Source organism: Vanellus vanellus (genome assembly GCF_965231255.1).
Source record: "Vanellus vanellus genome assembly, chromosome: 1".
Taxonomy (NCBI): Eukaryota; Metazoa; Chordata; class Aves; order Charadriiformes; family Charadriidae; genus Vanellus; species Vanellus vanellus.
This window is the reverse complement of record NC_138905.1, coordinates 44,599,645-44,624,803: the sequence shown is the minus strand read 5'-3', so window position 1 is coordinate 44,624,803 and position 25,159 is coordinate 44,599,645. Positions and strand designations below refer to the sequence as shown.

Here is a 25,159-nt window from a genome sequence, read left to right as displayed (position 1 = left end):
AGTACTAAATTCCAGGAGTGGTTTTGTTGTTATTCTTGAACCCTGTTGAGGGCCACTGAAGATATGCTAAAATGAAATTTTTCCGGAGGTTGTCTTTTTTAACCTGAAGTAATGACTGGTTTGAGAAAATGTCTGGCATATGTTGTTCAGCATGCTGGTCTTGCAGTAAAGAAGGTAGTAGTGTCTTTCTAAAGACCCTTTGGGTAAACACAGACTTCATGAATTATGCTGAACTTGGTGTGATGTCTGATGCCATGTAAGACTCAGATAAAATATAAAATAGTATTTTATCACATAATTATGTTACTGTACTAATTACAGTGGTGAAAGATGCAAATTGTAAGTTTCGAGGATTGTTTATTGATTCTGTGAGTCTGGGAGGTTTAATTGCTTGAATCTTAAGGGAAAGGAAAAATTCTGGAGACTTTTGTATATTGTTTTCACTGGGAAAATTCTTTTTTTGGGTGTTCATAGAGTGAAGTGCTTTGTATATCCTTTTTATAACTGGGACACTGCGTGACTGCTAACTTCTGTAATCTGCCTTTCTGCATTATACTGATGTTTGATGCTGTCATCTCCCTTGCATGCACACTGAAAGTGTTTACTTGTTGGCTATAATATGACAAGAATTTCCCTACAAACTGAGGTAATATCAGCTTTTCTTTAGTTTAATGGAGGTAAAACACCTGCCTTTTTCCACAATAGGAAAAAGTGGAATAAATGCTCTTGGTTTGGCATTGCAGCCTAATGTAGGCAGATGTTCAGGGAAGAAAGAACAATGTCGCTTGTCCACAAGATGGTTTTTCGCTTTTGACTTGAGTATCTAAAATCTAGACTATCATCTGCTTTTTAGTGTATCAGACTGGGACAGGACCTGTCTGCATACTTTCTCTAGATACTTTTTTGGTAAATGAAATTATTGCAGTATAAACCCGTAGGATGTGGTACACCTGTAGCTGTTTGAAGAGCAGTGTTTTTAAGGTGCAAGGAGTTTTGAAGATAAACTGTTGAAACAAATTTCCACGTACAGCTGAGAGGGATAACCTGACCTGAATGGAGCAATATTTGTATCTGATGAGGCCCATAGAGTTTAGATTTTCTTCAAACTGCTTCTCCAGGAGCTCAGCTTCAAATAATTTACAAAACTGACAGCAAAATTTGCAGCTGAGGGAAAACTGGGGGAAGATGAAAGGATGATACAATAAATTACTAGAGGCTAGAAATTTTATTTTTATTTGGCCCATAGTACACACTGGGTCCAGCATCTGCTTTAGTGATGATACATCTTTCTTGGGAAGCATGAGAACATGTTTGTGTGTGCCTGTGGCTGAATCTGAGATGTTTCATTTTTAGCATTAAATTTTCAGGTTCATGGAATGGAGCTTTTAATTTGGGTAAATTATGCAGCTCATATATATGAAAAGAGTACAGCTAATAGCTTGTCATCTTTCTGTCCTATATGATATAGACTGGCATTTCTGTACAGAACACTTCTGTTCATTTCCTATTTTCTTACAAGGTGCAAGAGAGAAAAGAGTCATGGCTTCTGGTGTTTCCTAATTTTGTTAATGAAGGGCTGGGGAGAGTCTGACCTGTGCTTCCCTTTCTCTTACTCCTGTGGAATTGCCTGTTGCACAGCTTTGTAGAGCTTCTCAAATTGGAGACTCAGCAATCTAATTCTGCTTCCTCTACTGCCATCTTAAGTCTCCTTATGGCTTTCTTCAGATGTAAATGGCTGGAATTTATTTCTCTTGAAATAACACAGTCTGTAAAATCCTCTGAATATCGAATTTAGTTAATATATTGATTTTGTTTACAATGCTTATAATTTACAATTCATAAGAAAAGGAAGAAAGGAGAAGCTCTGTTAACAGTGCATGATAACTCTTGCATGATTCATCACCAGGGTTAGAGTCTATGAAACATAACTGAATGGAGTGTGTTGGAGTTTGCTGATCTGTTAATAGGATGTGAAACCTTGGTTCTGCTTTCAAAATAAAAACAAACCCTCCAACAGTTTGATCATTACAAACCTTTGTAGTACAATCTTTATCGTTGTTTTTCTTCTCCTGGTGCTCATTTGTCCTCCATAGGATTATATTTGAGTTGGTTAATGTACTGTCTTGCAGAATGAGCTACGTTTCTGTTCAGACTGCTTTATAATTGAATCCGTACACAAACAGCTCACAGTTCAGCTGTTCTTCCTACATGCCCCATCCACTGACACCCATTTCCTGTTATGTACAGTACATGGGAATGACTGGGACTCACTCCTGGGTTAATACAGAATGGCGCGTGCCTATTTGAACAGTGCAGGAGCCTTCCCATCTCTCTGTGCTTTCACTGAATACCTGGTCCTTTCGCCTTCTCTTGCGCTACTGATGTACACATTTTTCTTAAGTAGCACCTACTGCTGCTCAGATGTTCCCAGGTGAGTGTACTTGTTTGCTGGAGATCTGGGAGAAGTGTAGGATATGCAAATGGTAGGGAGCTTCTCTGAAAAAACCCTGGATGTCTCTCTCAGGGAGCCACCACTTAAGCCATGTTTTGGCACTGGTCCTGTGCTAATTGGTATTGGGCTGAGTGAATTTGTGGCACAGCCCCCACTCATTGGGGTTTTTATTTTGCTTTCGCTAACTGTGCTCGCTCTCTCTGGCCAATGGACATTGTAGTCCCTCTCCCTGTCATCCTCCACTTTGTTCACCAGTCCTGAGGCATCTTCTCCCAGCAGCTTCTCCTGTCCCATTTCAGTTTTCTGCTCCTTTGGAAGAGCCACCTTCTCTTGAATATGCCTCCCGTCTCATCTAAAAAGCACATCTGCCAGTTCAAGAAATGTTAGTCTTGTAGAAACTCACTTCAGATGAAGCAAGAGAACATTCTTTAGCATGAAATAAAGTGTCGGCTGGTTGCAGATGGAGAGTTGTGCTGTAAAAGCAAAAAGTCTGCCATGGAGGGCAACTGCTCCTTTTGTTTCTGTTGTTGATTCTGAGATCTGTAGTGCTGGGAGTGCTGCAGATTACTGGAAATTCTTTGAATACTTTAATTTTAGAATTACCTACTTAAGTTAGTGTTCATCTAGTTTATAATCATGTGAATTAGCTTACAAATAATTGTAATATGAACATGTTGTAAATTCAAATTATTCAAAACCGCCAAAATAGCTGGATTTTGTAGATCGTGTTCTCTTTTTCTATTCTTCTCCATTTCTTTTCATATATAGAAAGCTTTACACAAAAGAGCCTTTTTTTTTCCAGTGTGCTAGTATGAATTAAAAAGGCAGCATCAAATGCTTGAAAAAATTACAGTTATGTGGAAACAAAATTTAATGCAGAAGGACTTCAACAGAAATTTTGTGTGCATTCTTTAAGATGGTATTTAATGGGTAGGATCCTTAAATTTAGCTTTGTAAAACTCTTGTAAAACTATTTGGGTGTATATAATGATTTTTTTTTTATCTGATAGATCTCTTCTGAAGTTTAAAAGCTTGTATATTATTTCAGTGTCAGGGCATAAACAAATTCCATTTTAGAATCCAAAAAAATGTAATTGGGAAGGGAAAACAGTGCAAAGTAGCATTTAAGAAACAAGCAAGTATAAGGAAAGCATTTTTCAAAAGTAACGTAGAAGTCAGTGACAGTTACACTTTCATGCAAAATAAAACAATGGGGAGGAGGGAGATGTCTTCTGAGGGAGGAATAGGGGTTTTATGCATTCATGCAGTGGGTAGTACATCTGGGTAACAGTTTGCCAAACGTGGCTGTAGATTCTAAAATTTCCCATGGGTTCAAGGGATGAGAAATCCACTGAGGGTAGATACATAAAAAAATACAGGTGCATAATACATACATACAAATCAGATCTGGTTCAGAAAATCCATGAAAGTAGTTGGGAGATTGGAAAGGTATTACAGGAAAAGTAACATGTATTTGCCCCATTTTTATTCTCCTTAAAGACATGCTCACTTTTGGAGACAGGCTAGACATTAAATTGATGTTTGGTCTAACTCAGTATGGTTGCTTTTATGTTTGGGAGGCATGTTTGATACATGTAGTTACACATACAGACCCTAAGACTTAGCACAGTTTCAAAATACACTTTTATTTTGCAAGTTGTAAAGGTTGAAGCATAGGATTACAGTTAGAAAGAGAATAACTTCTTAAGTTCAGAGCCTCCTCACTCAGTTAGTTCATTTAGGAAGAGAACAGCAGCTTGACTGACTATACTGCTCTGCTCACTTTCCTTCCTGCCCATAATTTCCTATGTTGTATCCCCTCCTTCCCCTGATATTTAAAGCAGGCTTTAGAAGACTTGTGTGTAACCACTGCCTTGTTGCTGACGCCCGTCTGTTTTTGCAGACTGCAGGTACCTGAAAGTGAACCTAGCCAAACTAGTTTGCTGAAGCCTCAGTAAGACATTGTCCCAAGACCTCTCTATTTTAGTAACAGTCCATTAAGACTAAATGAGTGATCGCTGTCTGGTGCACGGAGGAGCGAGCGGCAGTCCTGCAAACCTGTAGTTGAATACATAGATGTTCAGTGATAGGTGGTTTACTTGCAGCTCTAATTGCCTTGTGGAGGCTGCTGTGGGTGCTGGGTGGTAGGTAGTGATTCCTGCCCGTGGTAGAAGGATGGGACCAGCGCTTATGTGGCAACAGCTGTGAGAGGGAATTCGGGGCAGTGGCACAATACGTTTCACGTGATCGAACTCGAGACTACTGCAGAAATAGGCAGTTACCACTTCTTCTCCTTGGTTTGCCCTCCTCCACAGGCTCTTACCCCCCTCTCTTGGATTATCTAATGATCACACAACAATGTGGTAACTATTAGCATAAGACTAGCCTTTAGGGGCTTTGGAGGGTTTATTCACTTTTGGATCAGTGAGCTGACCTGGCTCACCAGCAGCAGTTGACATAGATATGTGGGTATATATAAAAAAAAAGTCTGGGCTACTTTTCAGACATAGGCTGTACCTCTGATCAGAAGCCTGGCTGTGGAGAGCTGCTGGGGTGGCGCCCTATCCTTCATCTCCCACCTCAGGAGCCTGAACCAGCTGCTGCTGTTGAGTGTTCTTCCATGATATCTGAGGGGCGTGGTGTCACAAAATATGTTTCAAAGCAGTTGTTTCTAATCCATTTCTCTCTAATTTTTAATAACTTGATCATCTGGAGCTACTACTACTGGAATTTTTTTAATCTAAACTCTTTTGCCGTAACCCATTATAATCCTAGAAGAGCAAGACATTATTTAGGCAAATCAGATTGATAAAATGTCAGGGGGAGCTCCCGTCATCTCCTTTAGCTTTGTTCCCAGTTATGGTTTTACCTAACTGAGTATGAAGAGATGTTATTAGTGGTACATTCAGAAACGGATCCTTGGACGATAATCAGAAGTTTGGATTTGTGAACGGCAAGCTGAAGTTGGTGGTCTGATGTAAATCACATATAAACTGAGTATGCAAACTGATACAGGGTTTGGTCTGATAGAGATACTACAAGGTCAAGGTTCAAGATGTTACTTTAAATGACACAAGAAAATGTTAACTGGAGGAGTAGAATTAAAAGGAAAACGACTGAAGATAAAATTTGATACAACCCAGTCAGGGAATGAGAAGAGGACTTCAGAAGGATATATTATAAAACAGGCCATGTGTCAGAATAAAAGCAGGAAGAGAAGATTTGTTCCTGGCCAAAAAAGAACAGCTCTTCTAGAAGAACGACTGACTTCTTACAAGTTAACACTGGTAAAGATGCAATGTTTGTTTTGAGAGCTGTGAAAAGGTCAGTGCAGGCTTTGGAAGGTTGTTGCAGTTAATTCATTTCTATTTGCTGCCTTGTTTCTTTCTGGAAGAACAGATTGGGAAAAAGAGTTAATGGGAGAGAAAATATGCTAGTATGGTAGTCTTCCCAGTGGTTGTTCTTTATCGGCAACATAAAAGTTCATCCTCCTCCAAACTTGTGTTAGATATGTGCAAGGAAAAAGCTAAATTCCATTAGAGAAAACAATGGAGAAACTTGGAGAAGATCAGTGACCTATTATCAGTTGGCATTTTCTTTTATGGAGATGTACTGTGGCATTGTACTGTTTTCAGCATGTTTTTGCTGCATGTATGTATGTCCTAAGAATAATGAAAAACTAGTTAAGTTGTTTAGGTTGATGGTGAAATTCCCTTTTTAAAATTGTATCATGTGGTAGAGTTTAATCTTTTGTACTGTGTAGATGTGAGCTGATGTTTGGATAAAAAACAGCTGGCAGAAACACACAGTAAGATATGGTTGATGTGGAGGAAATAATAGGACCTAACTGATTTGATACCTGTTTGTTCAGCTGAGGGAGCATAGGAGAGCTGGTCACTCTAGGATGCACAAAGACAGTGTGGGCTCTATAGCTGCCTTCTTCAGGTTGGATTACTGTGTGCCTCTCCATTTGTGACCCTAAATATTTATTAGTAAGTATATTGCGTTTCCGTTCTTCTAAAGGTAAATCCACTAGACCTTTAAGTTCAGAGATATCTTCTTCAGGGACATATGATTTAGTGGAAAGTATCTTTTTTTCTTTTAATATGCTTTAGCAATTCATTGGATGTAATGAAAGGTCAAGGGACTGATGCCCAGTGTAAAGCTCAGAGCACTCTGATTTTTGGCTGAAAAAGAGTTTGAAAGTGCAGCTCATGTCTAAAAAAAAACATCCTGCCTTGAGAAGTGATATGCGTAGGAAAGGTCTGAATTGTTTATCACAGAGTGTTGGTTTTATTGGTATCCCGAGAGCAATGGAGTAGATGTCTTACCTATGAATTCTGAAGTTAAATGTGAGCATGTGAGTGATACACATGGAAGAGAAGACATATGGAAGAGTGATACATATGGAAGCCTGGGAGCTCAGGTAGACTCCTGAGAAATGTAACATGTTAGGTCCTCCCTGGATGATGGCTCATAACTGCCCGTTACCACTGGTCGACTCCTGTTTTCTAAGTATGACTATGTCTGGAACATGGGAGGGCAGCTCAAGATACATGAGCAAACAGGTTTTGAATTGAGCAAATGCTTGATAAGTACAGCATAATGTCATTTGTAAGGCCCTTGTCAACTAATTCAAAATTGTTGTTTTAGAGAGCAGAGCTGATAGTTTCTTCTTAGACTATGGAATCTATGGAATTGTTGCTGCCATTAAAAACTGAGTATTTATTAAGTTATCTGATACAAAAATAATTTAATTCACAGTAAAGTCATTTTTTGAGTGTTGTTTTCTAGGAGAAGGCATGGGTATGGTGTAGGTTGTCACTTCTGTGCATCTCAGTTTTTATTTGCTTTGAGCTTTTTTCTCTATTGTGCATTTGACCCTAATCTGCCACATACAGTAGATTTTCTAATGACACTAAAGCAACTTATGGCCTACTTATCCTTTCTTACAGCTTTGTCTTTTGTTGGATATCCTAAACTACGTCATTTCAGTGCAAGTGATCCTAATCTGTGTTTTTCTAGTCTTATCCATGACTGAGGCAGGATAAAAGCTGCTTGAATTCTTCTGAAATCCGTGTTATATTTCTAAGAGACGTAAGGCTGCTGTGCATTGATGAGAGTTATTTGGATGCAATTCAGATACTGAGAAAAATACAGGGTTTTTTATAAACAGGAGGTATGACAGGAAAAAAGTATGAAAAAGGAATTACGTTAAAACTCTTGTTTACAAATGAGGTACTGCTTATCAAATTTAAATAAATCGTAAGAGTTTCTTTTGGAAGAAGTGTGTTTTCAAGGAAGTTCAAAGTGAACTGGACAGGTAAACAACTGCTGTGAGTTACAGATTGCTGATACCTAACGAGGGGTCAGACCGAGTTCAGTACAACTGCGTGACGCTACAAACTGCGCTGTGATAGCAATGTTGCTTCACAGAGAGATATGGTCACTATGTTGTTGCGCAGTATAATCACAAACAAGGTAAGTTTGTGATGCAGTGATTATATCTATGCTAATATCTGTTTAAGCACAGTAAAAGAATTTATCTGGGTTTAAATTTTTCTGATATAAATGCCAATACATGGCTGTTGGAGGAAAATAAGGTTGTTAAATTAGATCCATACTCAAAACTTCCGCTGAAATAGAAAGAAGCAGTTAAAAATCACAATTTGCGATGCCACTGTAGCCAAATCCAGCAACAAGGTATAGGTTGGGAGGTATGAGGCAGGAGGGACAACGAGCTAGTGGTGTGATCACCCCTTGTTGATGAGGAATTAGCTGAGGAAGGTGAGCAGCAGCATGGTTTTCCTTCTTCCTCCTTCTTTTCTGCTGCCATGCTTCTTTCTAACCAGTATAACTCAGTCCCGAGTATTCACCTTGATGACATTTCTGTAAATCACCACAAATGCTTGGAGACTTGCTACAGGCAGCCATCCTGAGCTAGAGCTACTGTATGCACTCTTCTTCAGCTGCAAAAAGCTATTATTCAAATTCAGCCTTCATTTTTGCATTATAGGGTGCAAGAAGGGTAATCGCGTTTACATAAATTAGTCTTTATGGAGAAAAAAACCTCAACAAAACCTGTTATTTGTGGTTGAGAAACAACATGTATTTTTGTTGTCAGAGTTCTTAATGTTTTGAAATTTCTGATACTTTTTGAGAATGCTGGACTTCAAAACACGTTGGTCTGATAGCTTAAAACTTGGATAATTCTTTGAGGATTGAATTTTGTTTTAGTTTTGTTCGGGAAGTTTTGTGAATTTTGACAGTATTTGCTATAAAACTTCATATGCCTCAGCTTCAAAATCAACATCCTTTTACTAGTAAGCATACGAAGTATTTTTTCTTAATTTTACAAAGACTTCAAAGTAAAGGAGAGAAAAAAATTTTCATCGCATGTGTAGTGAAATTAACATTTGATATGCAGTTTTAAAATACTTTTTGTTTTGATTTCCTGCTGAAGTTTTTGTCCTGTATTCGTCCTGTCATTACCAGGCTCCAGGTCTCTCAGTTTTTCTGTTGTGTTGTTTTTTTGGGTTTTTTTTTTATGTAAATAGATTATAGCATATGTTTCCCTATATAGTGTTCTTCATGTTTCCTACTTTCCTCTTCTCAGTCACTGTTTACTTTCACCTAAACGTTGCTCTGCCACCTCTCACATGTCTTTCCTCTATATGGATATGGTAAATTATGAAGGCTTAGTTGCTTTTCATATGCTTCAAGTAGGAATTTTTCCTATTGCGTCTTTGCACCGTTAATGTTTAGGTGGCCGCCTACGTACAAATATTTCTAGAGCTTATTGCTGGCTTTTTTCAGAGGTTTCTTGGAACACAGGAAGACTAAGACTAACCAGATACTGTTATCTATACTGTTTCTTCTATGCTCCTGCATACCAAGAAGGAAAACAGATGTGATTCTAGTCACTGTGCTTCCTTGGGCGTGCAAGTTGCAATGGAGGTTGGGGACAGCCAGCTGTGTGCAGAGCTCAGTGATGTGTTGGTACCTTGTGGAGTGTTGGCTTCATAAATATAAATACGTTTTTCATGTAGGTATAGTATTTCAGATTGATAGAAAGTGCTGTTTGCCTAGGGGGGAATTTTTTTCTCATCTCTGTAGCATATTCTTTGATAACTTAGGGAGTATTTGACAGTTTTGAAGTCCAAGGTGCCTTTTGTAACAGCCTCACGAGGGGGAATCAGAAGCTGGATTTGCTGCTATCTGGAGGAGCTCTTTCAAATTGATCCATAATTTAGAAAAAGACATATGCTGAAATCTGGATTAGGCTGGTTTTTGCTTAAAAATAATTTGCTTAAAATCATTTGGCCGTTTGTTTTTCAACTATTTTTTTATTCATTTTTTTAAATGTCTGTAGCAGTCTGAAGTTCTCAGCTCGTGTTCTGCAAAAGGAAATCGTAAATTCACCTCAGATCTCTTGCTGATATCAGCTGTCTTAAAATCATCACTCACATGTTTCAGGAGCAATAATTATCTAGTTTTGCCAAATAATCTTAATTGGCCTTATTTAACTCGGTGTTTTGTGAGATGCTGGCTGATGCTACTGCTCATAGGGGGAGCATTCCTGTTTAGAAAGTGCTGCAGCATTTTTTTTCCAGGAGAAGGATGTCAGTGAGAATCTTCTGGAATTTGCAAAGAAACATAACCTTAAAAGTGCCTGAGTTTTATCATGATTTGATTTTAATTTAAATGCCATCACAGAAGCCTGTCGTCTTCTGTCAGTCTCTATTCAGTTCAAAACGTTTAGAGGCAGAAGGTTGAGGCACAGCAGCGACTAACAGCGTGGGATGGTGTTTTGCAGAGTGCCTGAATAAGACATCGCTATGAGTTTGACTTAATTGCTTTTCAAGTCATTTGATTTATTCTACATCGGTCTTAAAATCATGCAGGAGAAAGTATTCTTGGCCCAATTGAATCTGTACAAATTTGGTTCCAGTATTGAATGTAAATGTAGATTGAAGAGAAAAGACAACTACATCTCAGCTGGGCATCTCAGCTGTGGAGAAAGGGGGACAAGGGAAACTATCTGTAGGTTGTTGCTGAAGAGGGTGAGGAGATCGTGGGTCGTGCAGAGCGGGGTGCTGTGTGGGGTGTCCCCTGCCCGGGCAAGCAGGGCTCCTCCGTGCCTGGCGAGACCTGCCAGCCACCTGCCCCATGGTGTGCACGTTTTAACGCTCTCCACCAAATGCTTATAAGGGTTACAATATTTATTTCAAAAGCAGTGGAATTGTGACTTTTTATCTCACTACGTTTATATGGGTTTTGAGTAATGTGTTTAAAAGCAAGCGTGACATCGTGAAGGTGCATGAGGGAGTGTTTGAGCGGCGGCTGGGTACTGGCTCTGCACTCGTATTCAGCTGACTTGAAACTTGCCCACTGACACAGGGCAAGTGTGTCACGCTTCTGTCACAATAGAATTTAGCACAATGTTGTTCTAATGTTATTGCATTTGCTTCAAGTTTGTATTATTTAAAATTAAAAAAGAAAAAGGTTAGGCCTTTTTTTCTTAATTATGTTATTTTGAGAAGTGCACCTTAAAAATTGAAGAATCATATAGAAGCTGTAATTTTATGTCTTGGTATGTTGTATATGCAGCTAGGTATACCTTTGCTTGACAGTATTGCTGTCGATAGTACTTGCTTAAGTGTTATTTTTGCTGCAAATTAAAAAAAAAATTAAAAAGAAAAAAAAATCAGAACCAAATCATAACCACTTTTGAGAAGGGCTAGGGAGCTTGAGGTAGCATTTCTACTTCTGTCTGAGTTAATAACAACATTGTTAAGAATTGAAATTTGAAGTGAAACTTTTTTGTGGTGAGAAAATATTTAAAAAAATTTTCCCAGACACTCAAACCAATGGAAGGTCTGAAAGGGATCAGCTGTTACAGTTTTAGTGTATTTCAATTCAAAAAAAATAAAATTGGAAAGAGCAGTGTTATTTTTTTCTTTCGTTAAATACACATTAAAAACTTACATGTCTTTGGAATTTGTGTTTGCATCCTGTAGACTGTGGGACAGGTGGTTTTTTTTCATTGTTTCTTCAAATCAGGGCTTGCACAGCTACATGAACACAGTGACACTTTTTCTGTCTTTGGCTCCCTATTATCATTCAGTTAAGACACTCATGGAATTAATTTGAACTCCACTATCTATGGATTTAAAAGAAAACAGCTGGGTTTAGCTGAAATTGCTAATTAGTTAAAAGCTGTTGGGAGACAGGTTGTGCCGTTGGTTGGTGCCCCTGCTAGCAATTAAGCCATTTCCCTGGAAGGCCACACAGAACATGTTTATTTTAAATGTATATACATCAATGTTGAACCTCTATTCAGCAAGAGATTTTTTAGGAAGACCTCTCTGCTCACATTTTAGGAGTTAGAGACTGCCGTCCAGTTTTCTGACTAGTCTGAAGGGGCCTCTTGTTTTCGCTAGTTAGTCTCCAATGAGCTCAGTAAGCAATTTTTAATGAACTGAATCAATTCCGCGGCTGCTTCTCTGCCCTGCCTTGTGCTTGCCACCGTTCTGGTGACCTTCAGGTTCAGCGACTACTTAAAGTTAATTATATCCCTAATGACTTCACAAACTTGTTTCCAGATACTGTGAACTGGGGCAAGGTTCGAATGTAAACATATGCCCTTCTTTCTGTTGCCGAGGTATATAATATTAAAGTGTTATCTGCAGCATATCTTCTTGTCTGCAGCTGACAAACTTAAGTAAAGCCAAAGTTTGAATGTCTTCCAGATTCTTAAGTAAATGCTTCCTAAGTTCACAAATAAGACTCAAGTTTGGATATAACTGTCTTCAGAAAGAGGTGTCTTCCTCTCCGTTTACTTTGTGTCTCTAAATACATTTTCTTAATCTACTTACTCACACGCAAGTCAGCTGTAAGGGGCTTTTTGTTTGTTTGTTTGTTTGTTTAATTCAGAGCATAGTCCAAGTTGCTAGGTAAAATTTTTAACTTCCAGTTCCTGAGCTTGGTTTTGGTGTGGACTGTTTGGCTGTTGTACAGCAATCTCAGAGGGTTGTTGTTTATTGTCTCAGAGATACTGAGATTCCAACCCTTTATGAAAGGTATTGAAATGTATTTTTCATAAAATGATGGGAGACTGTCTGGGTTTCATGATAATTATAGAATCATAGAATACCAGGTTCGAAGGGACCTCAAGGATCATCTGGTCCAACCTTTCTTGGCAAAAGCATGGTCTAGACAAGATGGCCCAGCACCCTGCCCAGAAAAGTGTCCAGTGACAGGGAATCCACCACTTCCCTGGGGAGATTGTTCCAATGGCTGACAGTTCTCATTGTGAAAAAACTTCCTCATGTCCAATGGTAGAAAAGAAATGTTTCGTGATTTTTTTCAAGGTTGTTAATTTCAGTCTATAATATCTATTGAGGAATATACAGCAGTGATCGCTAAAAGACGAATTTCAAATAGAAGTATTTTTGCCTTCATAAAACAATGGTATCACAAAGCAAACTTGTTCTCCCAGTCTTACCCAGACTGCATAATGCTTGTCATGGAAACATCAGGGCAGAAGTATCAGGAACAATTTTATTTTATTTTCCTGCTCTTGTCCTTCCTAGTATACCTGGGGTAGTTGCAATTGTGTATACTTAGACCACCAGCATGTCTAAAAGAGGTACCTTTAGCTTCAATATCAACTCTTGAATGCTTTAGTTCCAAAAATATCCATGGTATGGATCCAAGCTACTCTTTCTTTCTTATTTATTTACATTTTGAATGAGCACCTACCAGAATGTTACATAAGTTCTCATCAGATTTTCTGAATTATTCTTCTGTAGCTCTCTGTTGAACGTGGCCATTTTGTAACAAGTGAATTACAAAAGACAGAAATTTAAGTGCTATACCAAAAGATTTTGTAAGGAGGTGACAGTAGGAGTCCTATAAGTTTTTACTTTTCCACTGCATCCAGGTTTGCAAAAAGCATCTTTTTCTTAACATGGTATCAAAGGGCATGGTTCTTTACTTTTTATTACACAGCTCTAATTTCTTTTTCACTGCATACATCTGGCTGTATCGATTAAATATCAGCTGAGGAAACGAAAGTTCTATGTTTACTTGCTTTATAAAGATGAAATTTCAAGATGAAGGTAACACCTACTTAATAAAGATAAAATACAAGCCATTATTTGTGGGGGCTTTTTCAAAACATGGATAACTTTTTAAATATGCATACATACCTTCACACAATAATACGCTGTTGCATGTGAAGCTTTTAGTATATGGTACCAGAATAAGTGAAATGTCAAAACCACACATATTTGAAGTCATACAATATTTTTAAATTTACATTTAGGTTGAAGTACAATTTGTTTGGAAAGTAATTTTTTAGCAAACCAGCAAAGCCTTCTGATTTTTAGGATTATTCTGGTACTGGCTTCTGCTCGGCTATGCATTACAAACTCAGAGCATCATTCTATTGGTCTTGTTTACCAAATCTGTTTTCTTTCTGTATATCATGCAGAGTCAAGTTACCTGCAGGTTTGAAATGATTGCTCTCCTTTCCCTTGGTAGCGTTAGGTTTCCTAGTAAAACCTGTGATCCTGTAGGCACCAAGGTGACTTCATGTGCACCATCTGAACCCCATCATTGCTTTCCTGAAACTATTATTACTGTAAATGACATCAAACAAATGCATAAAGTTTTTCAGGACAGGGTCATCTGTTACTGAATGATGTGGAAAACAGAACAAATATGTATTTCAGTACCAGGCTTAAGAGGTGTCTTTAAAATACTTGGATTTTAAATAATTTGGTTTGTACTGAGTGTTGTTCTTTCACTATTAATTTACTTGAGGGGATCACAGTTCATATTTTGGTGGGGATAGCAGAGGGGAGGTCTAGTTGAAATGGCTGAAGGAAGGTTGGGAAAGGACCATTCTCACTCCCCTGGTGAGGAACGTGGTACCTTCCATCTTTCTCCATCTCCATCCCTTTAAATCCTCTGAACTCAGGGCAGGTTCACCCATCCTTCCTTTGCTGACCCAGGAAAAGGTAAGCGCGTGCAAAGGGGAACTTGGATAACTCTACTTCTCCAGCCCTACTAATCCCCCTAGCTCTGCTGATCTGATTTTGGTCTGTAAGCAGCTTAATATTTGGAGTCTACCTTAAAGGATCATTTGATCTTGAAGTTGTTCATATATCTAAATAATAACGCTCTGAAATGCTACTGTAGCTTTCAGTCATTTCCCTACACTTCTTATGCATTGCTCCTTCTATCATGTCTGTAAATTATTGACACGGTTCACCAAATGCCACCGCTTCAATAAGATGTGCATTTTCCTTGCAATAGTAGCTTAATGTTTCCCTGTAGGTATTATATGGAACAGGTGAAAATTGGGGTTTTTAAACATCACTGGTTTCATGTTTATATTAGAAAAAAAAGGTTGAAAGCACATGGATGCTGACTTGGGATTTTTTTATAAAGATATTTTTGTCAGTGCTTGGCACTGGTTTCAAATCACCATTTTGACTTTCTTACAAAGTTAGTTTCCCCACTGCTGGTTTTGCCTGTTTAGCAGACACCCTACACAGCGATTGCCTGATCACTAGTCTGGAAGGCTGTGTTGCTGTTAAAACAGTACAACTGGTATTGTTGAGAAATGTTGTTACTTTGTATTAATTTTTCATTCCCGCAGAAGTTAAATCTGTAAACTGGAGAAAGATAAGAGTCACAGCAGCACTCTTTTAAGAGGAACAGAATAAAACCAGCACCACATACCAGCATCAAAGTTAGTGATGGCAACTGATGATGCATATCCCAGGAGATATGGTTACACTTCTGGGAAGTCATTTCCATTCTGTGATCTGTCAGTTCTTTCCTCTTCTTGACGTAATTACAGAGGTTTAATAACAAGTGCTATTTAAATCCTACGTTAAAAAACAGAAATGTATGAGAGTACTTGATGCTGAGTTATTGAATAAAGATAAGGAAAATATGATCCTAGATCTGGAATCTGTTATTATTAATTGGCAGTAGTTAAGCAGAAGTACTTTAAAGCATTTTTATTAGTGTTGGATTAATTTTGTGATTGGCTTCTACATAATTTGGCATTCTGCAGCAGTGGGGTTAAGAAAGCACTTGTGATTTCATACACTTGTTACCGAATGGATAACTCATTCTTCTGGTCTGAGTATTTCCTGATTATTTTTTTTTTCTCAAATATGTGGAAAGTGTAAATTAAAGTCTGCAAAGCAGGAAGTATGTTAGCTTTTTTTTGCTTGTGTTGAGTCCTATGGTGGCTCAAACCGTTGAATTTGTTGGGGCAGTGGAAGTGTTATGGTCAGAAGGTGTAAGATTGATCTGTATTGATGTTTTAATTATTTTTCATGGTCTACTTAGAAACAAACTATATATTAAGCTGTAGGTCCTTATAACATGTAATACAATGAAATAACTTAATCCTTTTGTGACTTACTCTTGGAATTGATCCATTTGACTTAATTTGAAATTCAGAAATAAATTCCAGTGTGTCCAGATTGTTGACTCCCGAGACAGTCGTATTCTAAGTAAGAAAACACTTAGTGGGGTTGGAATATAATATGAAGTCCTGCTTCCTTTCTCCCCTCACCAAAAGCTGACCTTATGAATACTTAGGAGCAGAGGTGATTCTGGTTTTATTAACTTTATGAAGCTGCCTCAGAGACCAGGAGTCATCATTCTGGCAATACGTAGAAACATAATGTGTCACTGAATTTGTAATTTCTAGGAAGAGTGGCTTAATATGAGGAGCTCATGGGAATCAGTGGTTTGACCCCTGTTAGCCTTGTGTTCATGTTTGTACATCATCTAACCATTTTCTTCTTTCAGTTCTTGCAAGTATATATTTAAACATGTCAGGAGTCTTTGTGGCAAACTGAAGAGCAGAGTGCTATTTGTATTAATGGCTATTATGGTCAGAAGACATGCAGATATTCAGGGGTTGTAGACAGTCATGAGGTTTTTTACTTACACCTAATATAGTTGTTTCTATGAATCATATGTGTGCATGTATATACCCATTGCATATGATATTCTAGTGGCTGCTGTTTTTTTTGCATCAACTATACTGTGTTGCTTACAGTTTATTTTTCAATTGGCAGGTATTTAATTAGTCAAGGAGCACATGTAGGAGCTGTAAATAGTGAAGGAGACACTCCGTTAGATATTGCTGAAGAAGAGGCAATGGAAGAGCTGCTTCAGAATGAAGTAAATAGACAAGGTAATTTTGAATATGGAAGGGTGGTTTTGTTTATTGGACACTAAATATATTTTTGGGAACTTATGCTCAATTAGGAATTTTAAAGTCACTCAATTTATTTTCTGAAGAGAATTGTCAATACAATGTACAGTGCTCAAGCTGTCTTCTAGGTGTTTTTACTCAACCCAGCCTCTTGTGAAGAAAGGGGTCAGAAGTATTGAACCAGGTGTTGATTGGATTCCTGCATTCACTTAACAGAATTTAGGTGGTATTCAGATACTATGGATGGTATTCAGTGTATCTGGGATATAGACTTCTGCATCCCAGCTTTAGACTATGTCTGAAGAAATTCCTGCCTTAGAGAGGAGAGAAATAGGCACTTTTAGAGTGAGTCAGGTGTCAGTTTTAAGAAGAGGTGAATCCAGCCCTAACGTAACCGTTTCTTTCCGTTGACTACAAGAAAGCCTAGAAAAACTAAAACAAGAGTAAACAACTATACTGTATCCCATAAATCACCCTTTGTGTCTAGTTCTGACCTTTTGATGCCCTTCTGCAATGCCAAATGTCTGAAGCTACTCCTTGGGATGACGAGTCTTAGATTGCACTTGTTTTAGGGCTGACAACCTATCACGAACCTTTAAGTTCCCTCCCCATTTTGTGTACTCTTCTGAGAGCACTATATTAGGTGAGCATTCATGTAACAGTTAATGGATAGGTATCAAGTTTTGACAGTATCATGTAAAAACGTGTACCGTAAATTTATTTTTTTCTAGCTCCTAGAAAATTTCTAGTACTGTCAGTGGTGTCTTTACAAGAGAAGTTGGCCTTTGAAAAAGCGTATTCATTCATTTTGCCCTGTTTCGCCCTGCTCCCGGCTTACACTGCTGTTTTCCATGTTCCAATCCTCAGGTGGATTTTCCAGTGAAAGGTCTTTGAAAGTTTCTGGTTTTTCCGTTCCACAGAGGAAAAAATATTCAGTTGTTGTTGACTGACCACCTTGAATCCAGCAGAAATGCACTGCTATCCCAGAACTCTCCGCACAAGAACTGGGGTGATGCGGTCTGAGTTACAGATTGAAGGAAGGTGACATTCAGAGTGAAGAATGGAGCCTTGTGGGGGGTGTGCTAAGGGACTGCATGTCCATTACTTCTAGACCACTGCCCACCTCTTAAAAGGCTTCTTCCTCCTTGAAAATGTTACTTTTTTTTGAGCGTTGAATTTATATCTCTAAAATAGATTTACATAATTTGACAGTAAACTAGTAATTGCTTCAGGCTTTACCCTGATTTAATTTGTATGGTTAAACCTGTTTAATGCCCAAAGCAAATGGTAAAAAGAAAGTGGATGACATGACATGCAGGGAAATAAGAGATACCTACTGATATACAGCAGTGGACTGTAGGTTTGACAAAGGCTTTGATCCCATTATTTGGTAGTGTTAATGGAATTTTGATTAACAGTTCGTATCGTTAACACACAAAGAACATCAGATTAGATAGTTGCGAATATTTTTGTCTGTACTACCATTTGCCTATTTTAATTAGTTTGGAAAAAATACAGTTGTTCTCTTTTCTAACAATACTGTCAATCTTTGCTGGAGAGTTGTTTCTGGAATATGCCTCAGCCTAAATTCTTTAAGGTTGTTTTTGAAACGTTTGACTTTACTGATGTGCTATACTAATTGGCTGTAGTAGTTCTTTGTAAAATTGACATTATTTGGGAAGAGATATCTGCCAAAATCTCTTACTTATATGTTACTGCTTTTAAAAAAAAATGTATTATTTGTTATATGGGGGTTTTATATACATTTTCACAATGCGGAGATTAAACATTACACAGTAATTTTTATTCTTTTGCAAATTTACTTATTTTGAACAGCCCAATTGTAAAATTAGCATTGGCAACCTAAACTAAATACCACAATTAACTGAAAACTTCAGCCTGGTTTACACTTGTCATCTTTAAAGCTTACAATAAACTGTCTATGGTACTGTCTTTACGAGTCTGAGAAGAACGTAGATGTTCCCACACTGTAGCTGTTAGCTTCTAAAGGGATAATTCAAGTTGTTTTAAAATCCTAAATTTCACTTCCTTTGGAAAACCTGTTTTCCAGGCATTCCTCTTACGTTTTTATGTCACCTGGCTTGCTGACTAGCTAAGGGATTTTCAGAAAATTGCGGTCTTTCTCAGATGATTTGAAAAATATAGTGGTTGAACGAGTCACCTCATCAGGTGAGAAAAAACTTGCTAGGGCAGTGCTTCAAAATGGTTTGACCTCCGTCTGTGGAGAACAAGAAATGGATGCTGTACTGAAGAGTGACCACACTGCGAACATCCCTCACAGCATTTCTGCCTTCCCGGTCTTAACAGGACATTAAAGCCTACGGTTATATATATAGCCTAGATATATTAATTTTTTAATATATATTTTTATATATTTACACACACACATCTATATGAATGGGTTTATATATATGTATTCTACCTAGCTTGTTTTGCTGTTAGACCACTTAGGGGTTTTGATTTCACAGAAGCAGGGAAGAAGGCATGCAGCATCTCTTCTTCTGAGTTTGTGTATGAGCTAAGGGCTTTTACCTGCAGGGATGAAATCACAGGAAATATTTAATGATTGTGGATGAGAACGGAATAGAAAGGATATGAATCTGGATGTGAACTTGTAGTGTATATCTTACTAAATCACGAGACAGTTGTCTCAGCAATAAGGTTTTAATCATACTTTGATGGCATCCTTAACTTGCATATAAAGTTAATATTATGTACAGAATGATTATTTAGCCATTATCATGTTCACTTGGAAAGTGCCTAATTGTGTATGCTGTGGCTAGAGAAGTTAATAGCTCTAAAATAGGAACTTAATTGTTTATCTTAATGTGGAATTAACACTGATACATTGTGACAGTTTCATCTTTGACTATGCATGTGGCTGAAAGCAATTATCCCTCCAGCTTTAGCATTGCTCCACAAATAAAATAAAGCAGTGCCACAGTTTTGATAATACAAGTTAACTGTGGGGTCTGTGGAATGATCAGCCCTTTCTCAGTATTGCTGGTAGTGGAAGATCAGCCTATTTATTTTGAAAATAAATCTGAGTGCCAAAAAATCTTACTTCTGTGTAGGTAAAACATGCAGCATGAAAATTAAGTAGACGTGTAACATTGTGTACGTATAACGTTGTGTACGTTGTAGACGTATAGCATGTAACATTGCCTTGCAGCCTTTTCATGTGTATTTATTCCTACATTCATTAGCGTTTCATTTTTGTGTTGCTTCGTTAATGCTGTGAGTATGGCTTCCTACATATTGGTGTCAGCAGAGTCGTTTGGTGGCAAAAGATTGCCTGGAAAGATCAGTCAGGTGCATTGTGATTTCAGATATGTATAAGTGATGACATTGGATGTTTGTTTCTGTTAGAAATCTGAGGAGAATCACCATGTTAGCTCACCCTTTTTGCTGCTTTTGCAGACCCTCAGTCTTTGTAGGAAAAGTTCAAACAGAGCCTTCCAGTTTTGCAACTATTCAGCCTTCTACAGATCATCAGTTTGTTTGTAGTTACGCCCAATATTTACAGGTACTGAATTATATTTTAAGGCTGTGTCTTTATGCTGGACAGGACAAAAAATTTGAGCCTCTGGAGACGCTAAATTCACAGAAATAAATTACAGAATACAACAAGATTCAGGTCTATGTGACATTGCATGCTTAATAAAAAGAAGGATCTGCAGTGTTTGCTCATCCTGTTTTAGCATTCAGACTCCAAAATCTGAGCTGTCTAGAGAGGAGATGGTCAGTGATCCAAATTAATCTTTTTGTTATAAAAGTTCTGCTGTAAGGAGTGTTGGATATGAAAGAAGAGAGTTTTTACAGTAGTATTATCCAATACTTTCTTTCTTCAGTTATTCTAATCTCCATATGCAACACTTCTAAATTGTGAGCCTTGGTTCAGGTGTCTTTTCATGTGTCCTCTTGTGTGGGCCACAGATCCCCAGACAAAGCCACCTGTGTTCTGTCGAGCGTATGGCGGGACCCTGTTGATATAATGGGCTATGCCGTAATTCTAAGGTAATGGTCGAGCTAGCTTGTAAGTAAAGCCATAGCACTTCAGTAGTAAGGAAAGCATTTTTCTACCCTAATCTTCAAAAAGGGAATTATTTGCATAATCAGTTTTTAAGCTTAAAACCTAGTTCAGTTTTCTTTGTGAGAACATAAATTACATACATGCTCAGGTAAGGTATAAAGATTTTTTGACAGTTACGAACATTTCACAAGTAGGAAACTAGATGTTTTAGGGAAATTGTTCCAAAGTAGTGCTGAACAGCTCTTTGCTTTGCATGCCATGTGTATTAACTATTTTGTGTGTTACACAAAAAACTTCTCTTAGGACCTGTTTTGTTGTTTCTCCATGTGGGTGCGATCTTTATCATGGGCCAATCCCGTGTATATAGGTACCACTGCAATCCGCAGAATTCTTTATCTTCATTATAAATGTTATTGTTTACAGTTTCTTGATATGATCCCTTATGTTTCTACTCTGCAGTGTTTCAGCATATCATAGTTGTGGAAGTCGTCTTTTGCCAGTAGCGTAAAATTTTCGTTTGCAGTGGTGAAAACTGGCAGACTTGACAGAGACGTGGCTTTAGCCCTGGCTAGCCCTGGCCAGTTTTACACGCTGCCTCTCCTCAGGTCCCGAGTAGGGTTAAGTGTCATGGTCTGAAGTGATTTTTTAGCTGATTATCATCAGATGTCCTCTTAAAATTATTTTTAACTGCTCAAGCAGTTATTTTGAATTACAGGAAACATTCTCGGGAGGTGAGTTAGTGGGGAGAGGTGACGTGAGCTGAATCAGGAGTTCATGATACAACACGGTAGCTATTCTCTGACTATCAGAGAGATCACTTCTGCTTTTCCGAGGAGAAGCAAATGTTCCTCATTCTTAATTATAGGTAAATGTAACGAGACTCTCTCAGATGTATTGCTTAACTCAGCTTTGTTTATGTGGATAAAATGCTAACTATTACATTTGTATATAAACATTCCCTACATGAAGAAAAAAGTGGGTTGCTCCTCCATGCAGTATCTATAAAACATGCCTTTATATGGCTGAGGAGTCCTGAAACAATGATTCAGCATTTAAATTTATGCTGAATTTCATTAAATGCTCACTGAACGGCACGCTGTTTTCAAACCTGTTTGGAACTGTTGAATAACACTTGTTGATCAAAAAAAAGGAGAGCGTTTGGCAATAAATTATTTAATGATTTAAGAAGTTGTTAGACTGCCAGAGCGGTTAAGCGTACTGGTGCTGGGAGCGGGTACTCGGGCTGAAGTTGAGCTGGGAGGCAGCGCATTGCCATCTATGGGCCGTGTGGAGAAAGTGGCTGAAACGTAATGACGAGCATTTTCTTTTCCCCTGATATCTTAATAGAGGCTGGAACACCAAAAGCAAGGAGAAAGGGCCGTACAAGGGATAATGAAGGCTGTTTGCGTGTAGTTAATAATGGGAATTGTATTTAGCTTATCTCAGAGAGCAGCTTTTTGTCTGTGATGGAGTTCAATTCCCGTTTTCCTGCCAGTTATTAATGTGGGATGTTTTATTTCCATTGGCAAGATTCTCGTACTTTCTTCTGTTGAAATATGATCAGAAATTTACTGTCTTGTAAAATAATGGGTTGGTGCAGCCATTATATCTCGTGTGGGCTTCAGAAGTGTGATCGTTTGTGATACTGATAGAAGTCTATATTCGGTATTGGTTACTTTTTCTGCAACAACATTGCTGTTTTTACAAAACTCTCTACCTCTTTAGGCATACCTAGTGCTTAACCTTTAGAAGTTCAAGATCAGGGTTTGGGAGGAACTTTTTCTCTGTTCTTCCTGTATACAAAAGTGCCTTGGAATGACCAGCCACACACATGAACAGTTTTACGCTGATAGGAATTTACGTCACATTCTTCAGGTGGGGAAGGTTACTCATGCTGATAAGGATTCACGGTTAGGCCTCGGGTATGCAAAAACGGGATGGACATAAGTGTGACTAACAGTTGATAAATAAACTATTTATTTGCGCAGTAGTGTTTTGCAGGCAACACTGACATGTAAATGGCTGGACTCTAGAGAATTATTTTCCAAGGATCTGCTGGTCTGCACTGCTGTGTCGTTCTGAAAGGCAAGCAGATGCTAAGGCCCAAGGAAGTTACAGTTTGCAATAGTTCGCACATCAATACGAAGGAGCCTTCTAGGGGACTGAGAATACATGATTATCAATACGTTATTGACTCAGAGTTCCTGGTTTTCATTCTTCATACCTGTCAGAGTTGTAAAGATCATTAGATATGTAAAATTGAATCTCTGTTCAGATTTATTTAGTCGTGGGTTGTCATGAGAGAGAGAGTTTTAGAAAGTTCCATGTATTTAATTTTTATCGCAGCTTCTTTCAGATAAGTACATTTTAGCTTTTTCCTCTGTTTAATGCTTCAAAAATCATTTTTATCTTCCTGCATCTTGCTGGAGGCAACTTAGCCTCCAGATTATGGGTTTTCATAGGTTTCTGAATAAAACATAATTCTGTTAATTTTTATTAAATTATCAAGACTTAAATGATCGTTTTAGTCAATTAAGTGGACGAGTCTAGGAGTTTGGTCAACTGCTTACAACATTTAATGTTGTAAGCAACAACCTGTCTCAGTTATTTTATGATACTTAGTAAAGTTTTATCCTTTCATCTGTCCTTAGTGTAAATTTTTACCAGATTCTTAGTAAACAGAATCTTTTCTCAAACTGATCTTTCTTTGTGTTTTGGTTGGTGTTTTTTTGTAATTTTTTTTTTCTTTTTTTTACATATTTGTAGTTAGGGAATAGCTGTGTGAATTGACAGAAGAATAACAGAAAAGAAGTGAACTCTGTTGTAGCACTGTCATATGCTACCGCAGACCAAACAAATGACGTTATATTTCCAAAAGCATGTAATAATTGCATTCCTTCTTTCTACACTTCAGGAAATTTTGATTTGGGCTTGTCATATTCAATGGTTTTCTTACTCTATAATTAGGGAATTGCAGCATCTGTGAAGTACTAATTCATACGTAACATATTAGATCTGTCAGTCTGCTATCCACTACCTTAAAGGTATTTCAGCAGCGCCAGTATAATTCTTTCAGTTTGCCAGTTTGTTGCTCTGGCTTTCTGGTTGCGAGTGCATTGATAACAGCTTGATGAATCTGTTCTATTATAATCTGTTTTATCAGGTTTTACACAGTAGAATGATTCATTGCACTACATATAATCACCTCTATATTATCTTTTCATTTTGTGATATTAATAACTTCTTTAATAAGGACCACTTTTATAAAGACTTCAAAAATTAACTAGGATTAATTAATTATGTAGAGTAATTTTGAAAAAATATGTCCTAGCTTTGCATACTCTTGTTTGGGGTCTGCTTTATATTGTTGTGTTGGACAGTTAGGAGAGTTATGTGACAGAAACAAGTTTGCTGGAGAAAAATGATTTGGGAATAGATGAAGCTTCTGCAGGAAATACTGAAAGAAGGCAGATTTGATCTGAGTCAAGGAGCATCTCTCTCTTGAGAGAGATGACTTTTTAAAGTCAACTTCTGTTTTGTAGGCCATAAGGACTACTGTTGAGGTTTGTGGATTTAGCTAGTACGTCAGTACCTGTTTCTAGTTTTCACTTGTTTTTATTGTGTCCTAGTTAATGCTTTGCTCCATGAGAAATCAAAAATTCAGAAGGCGGAACAACAGTATGTATTTTACAAGTACCTGTATACTAGGGTCTAAGATTAGACAAATCATACATTTTGCCAAAGGTTGACCCACTTATTTCCTGTTAAGAGTTCAACCCAGATACAATTTGTGCTCCTAATGACCACAGTTCCTAAGTTCCTTTTCCTCACTAAGTTTGTCACCGTTCAGTCAGCATAGATAGAGCAATGCTCATGCATAGTTCTCTTCAAGACCCCCTTCCTGCTATGTTCTTTAGATCACTTCATGTGGTAGTAATTAAAAAATGTTTGCAAATACATGCTTTGCTTTGCCCATTTGGGGTCTGGGTTTTTTTTTCAATCTGTTTAACCCGATTTGTATACTTGTAAATCTTATCTTGTATTCCTTCCTTTTCATCGGTGTATGATGATTTTTTGAGAGATGTACTATAAAAAGTTTTCAGTGTTTCAGATTTTTTTTTACCCGAGATATGGAGGGGGGTTTCCAAAGGCTTGGCTATATGAGTATAAGGTTTGTGTTTCACAGTGATAGAAGGCAAACCAGAAATTCTTTATAAAGTATAAAAAAATATAGCTCCATCTTTCTTATCATCAATGTTGAGAAGCAAGGCTGTTCCTCTTCCTGTAGCTATGTCCTTGTAAAAAATTGTAACTGTTTTCTACTTTCTACAGACACATTGAACCAGACTTAGATTTTGATGCTTAGAAGGTTAAAATATAATTTCTCTCTTTTTTTAAC

The 25,159-nt window shown here is 37.7% G+C and overlaps 1 protein-coding gene across 10 annotated transcripts in view; it reads left to right on the top strand.

Annotated features, from left to right (window-relative positions):
* PPP1R12A (protein phosphatase 1 regulatory subunit 12A) overlaps window positions 1-25,159 on the top strand; it is a gene marked incomplete at its 3' end in the record, with an annotated part of 121,476 nt that overhangs the window by 47,464 nt on the left and 48,853 nt on the right. For all 10 annotated transcript variants that reach the window (XM_082499182.1, XM_082499184.1, XM_082499185.1 and 7 more), the window contains exon 3: window positions 16,567-16,685. In XM_082499182.1, the coding sequence (XP_082355308.1) occupies window positions 16,567-16,685 (119 nt within the window). The remainder of the gene's footprint in view (window positions 1-16,566; window positions 16,686-25,159) is intronic.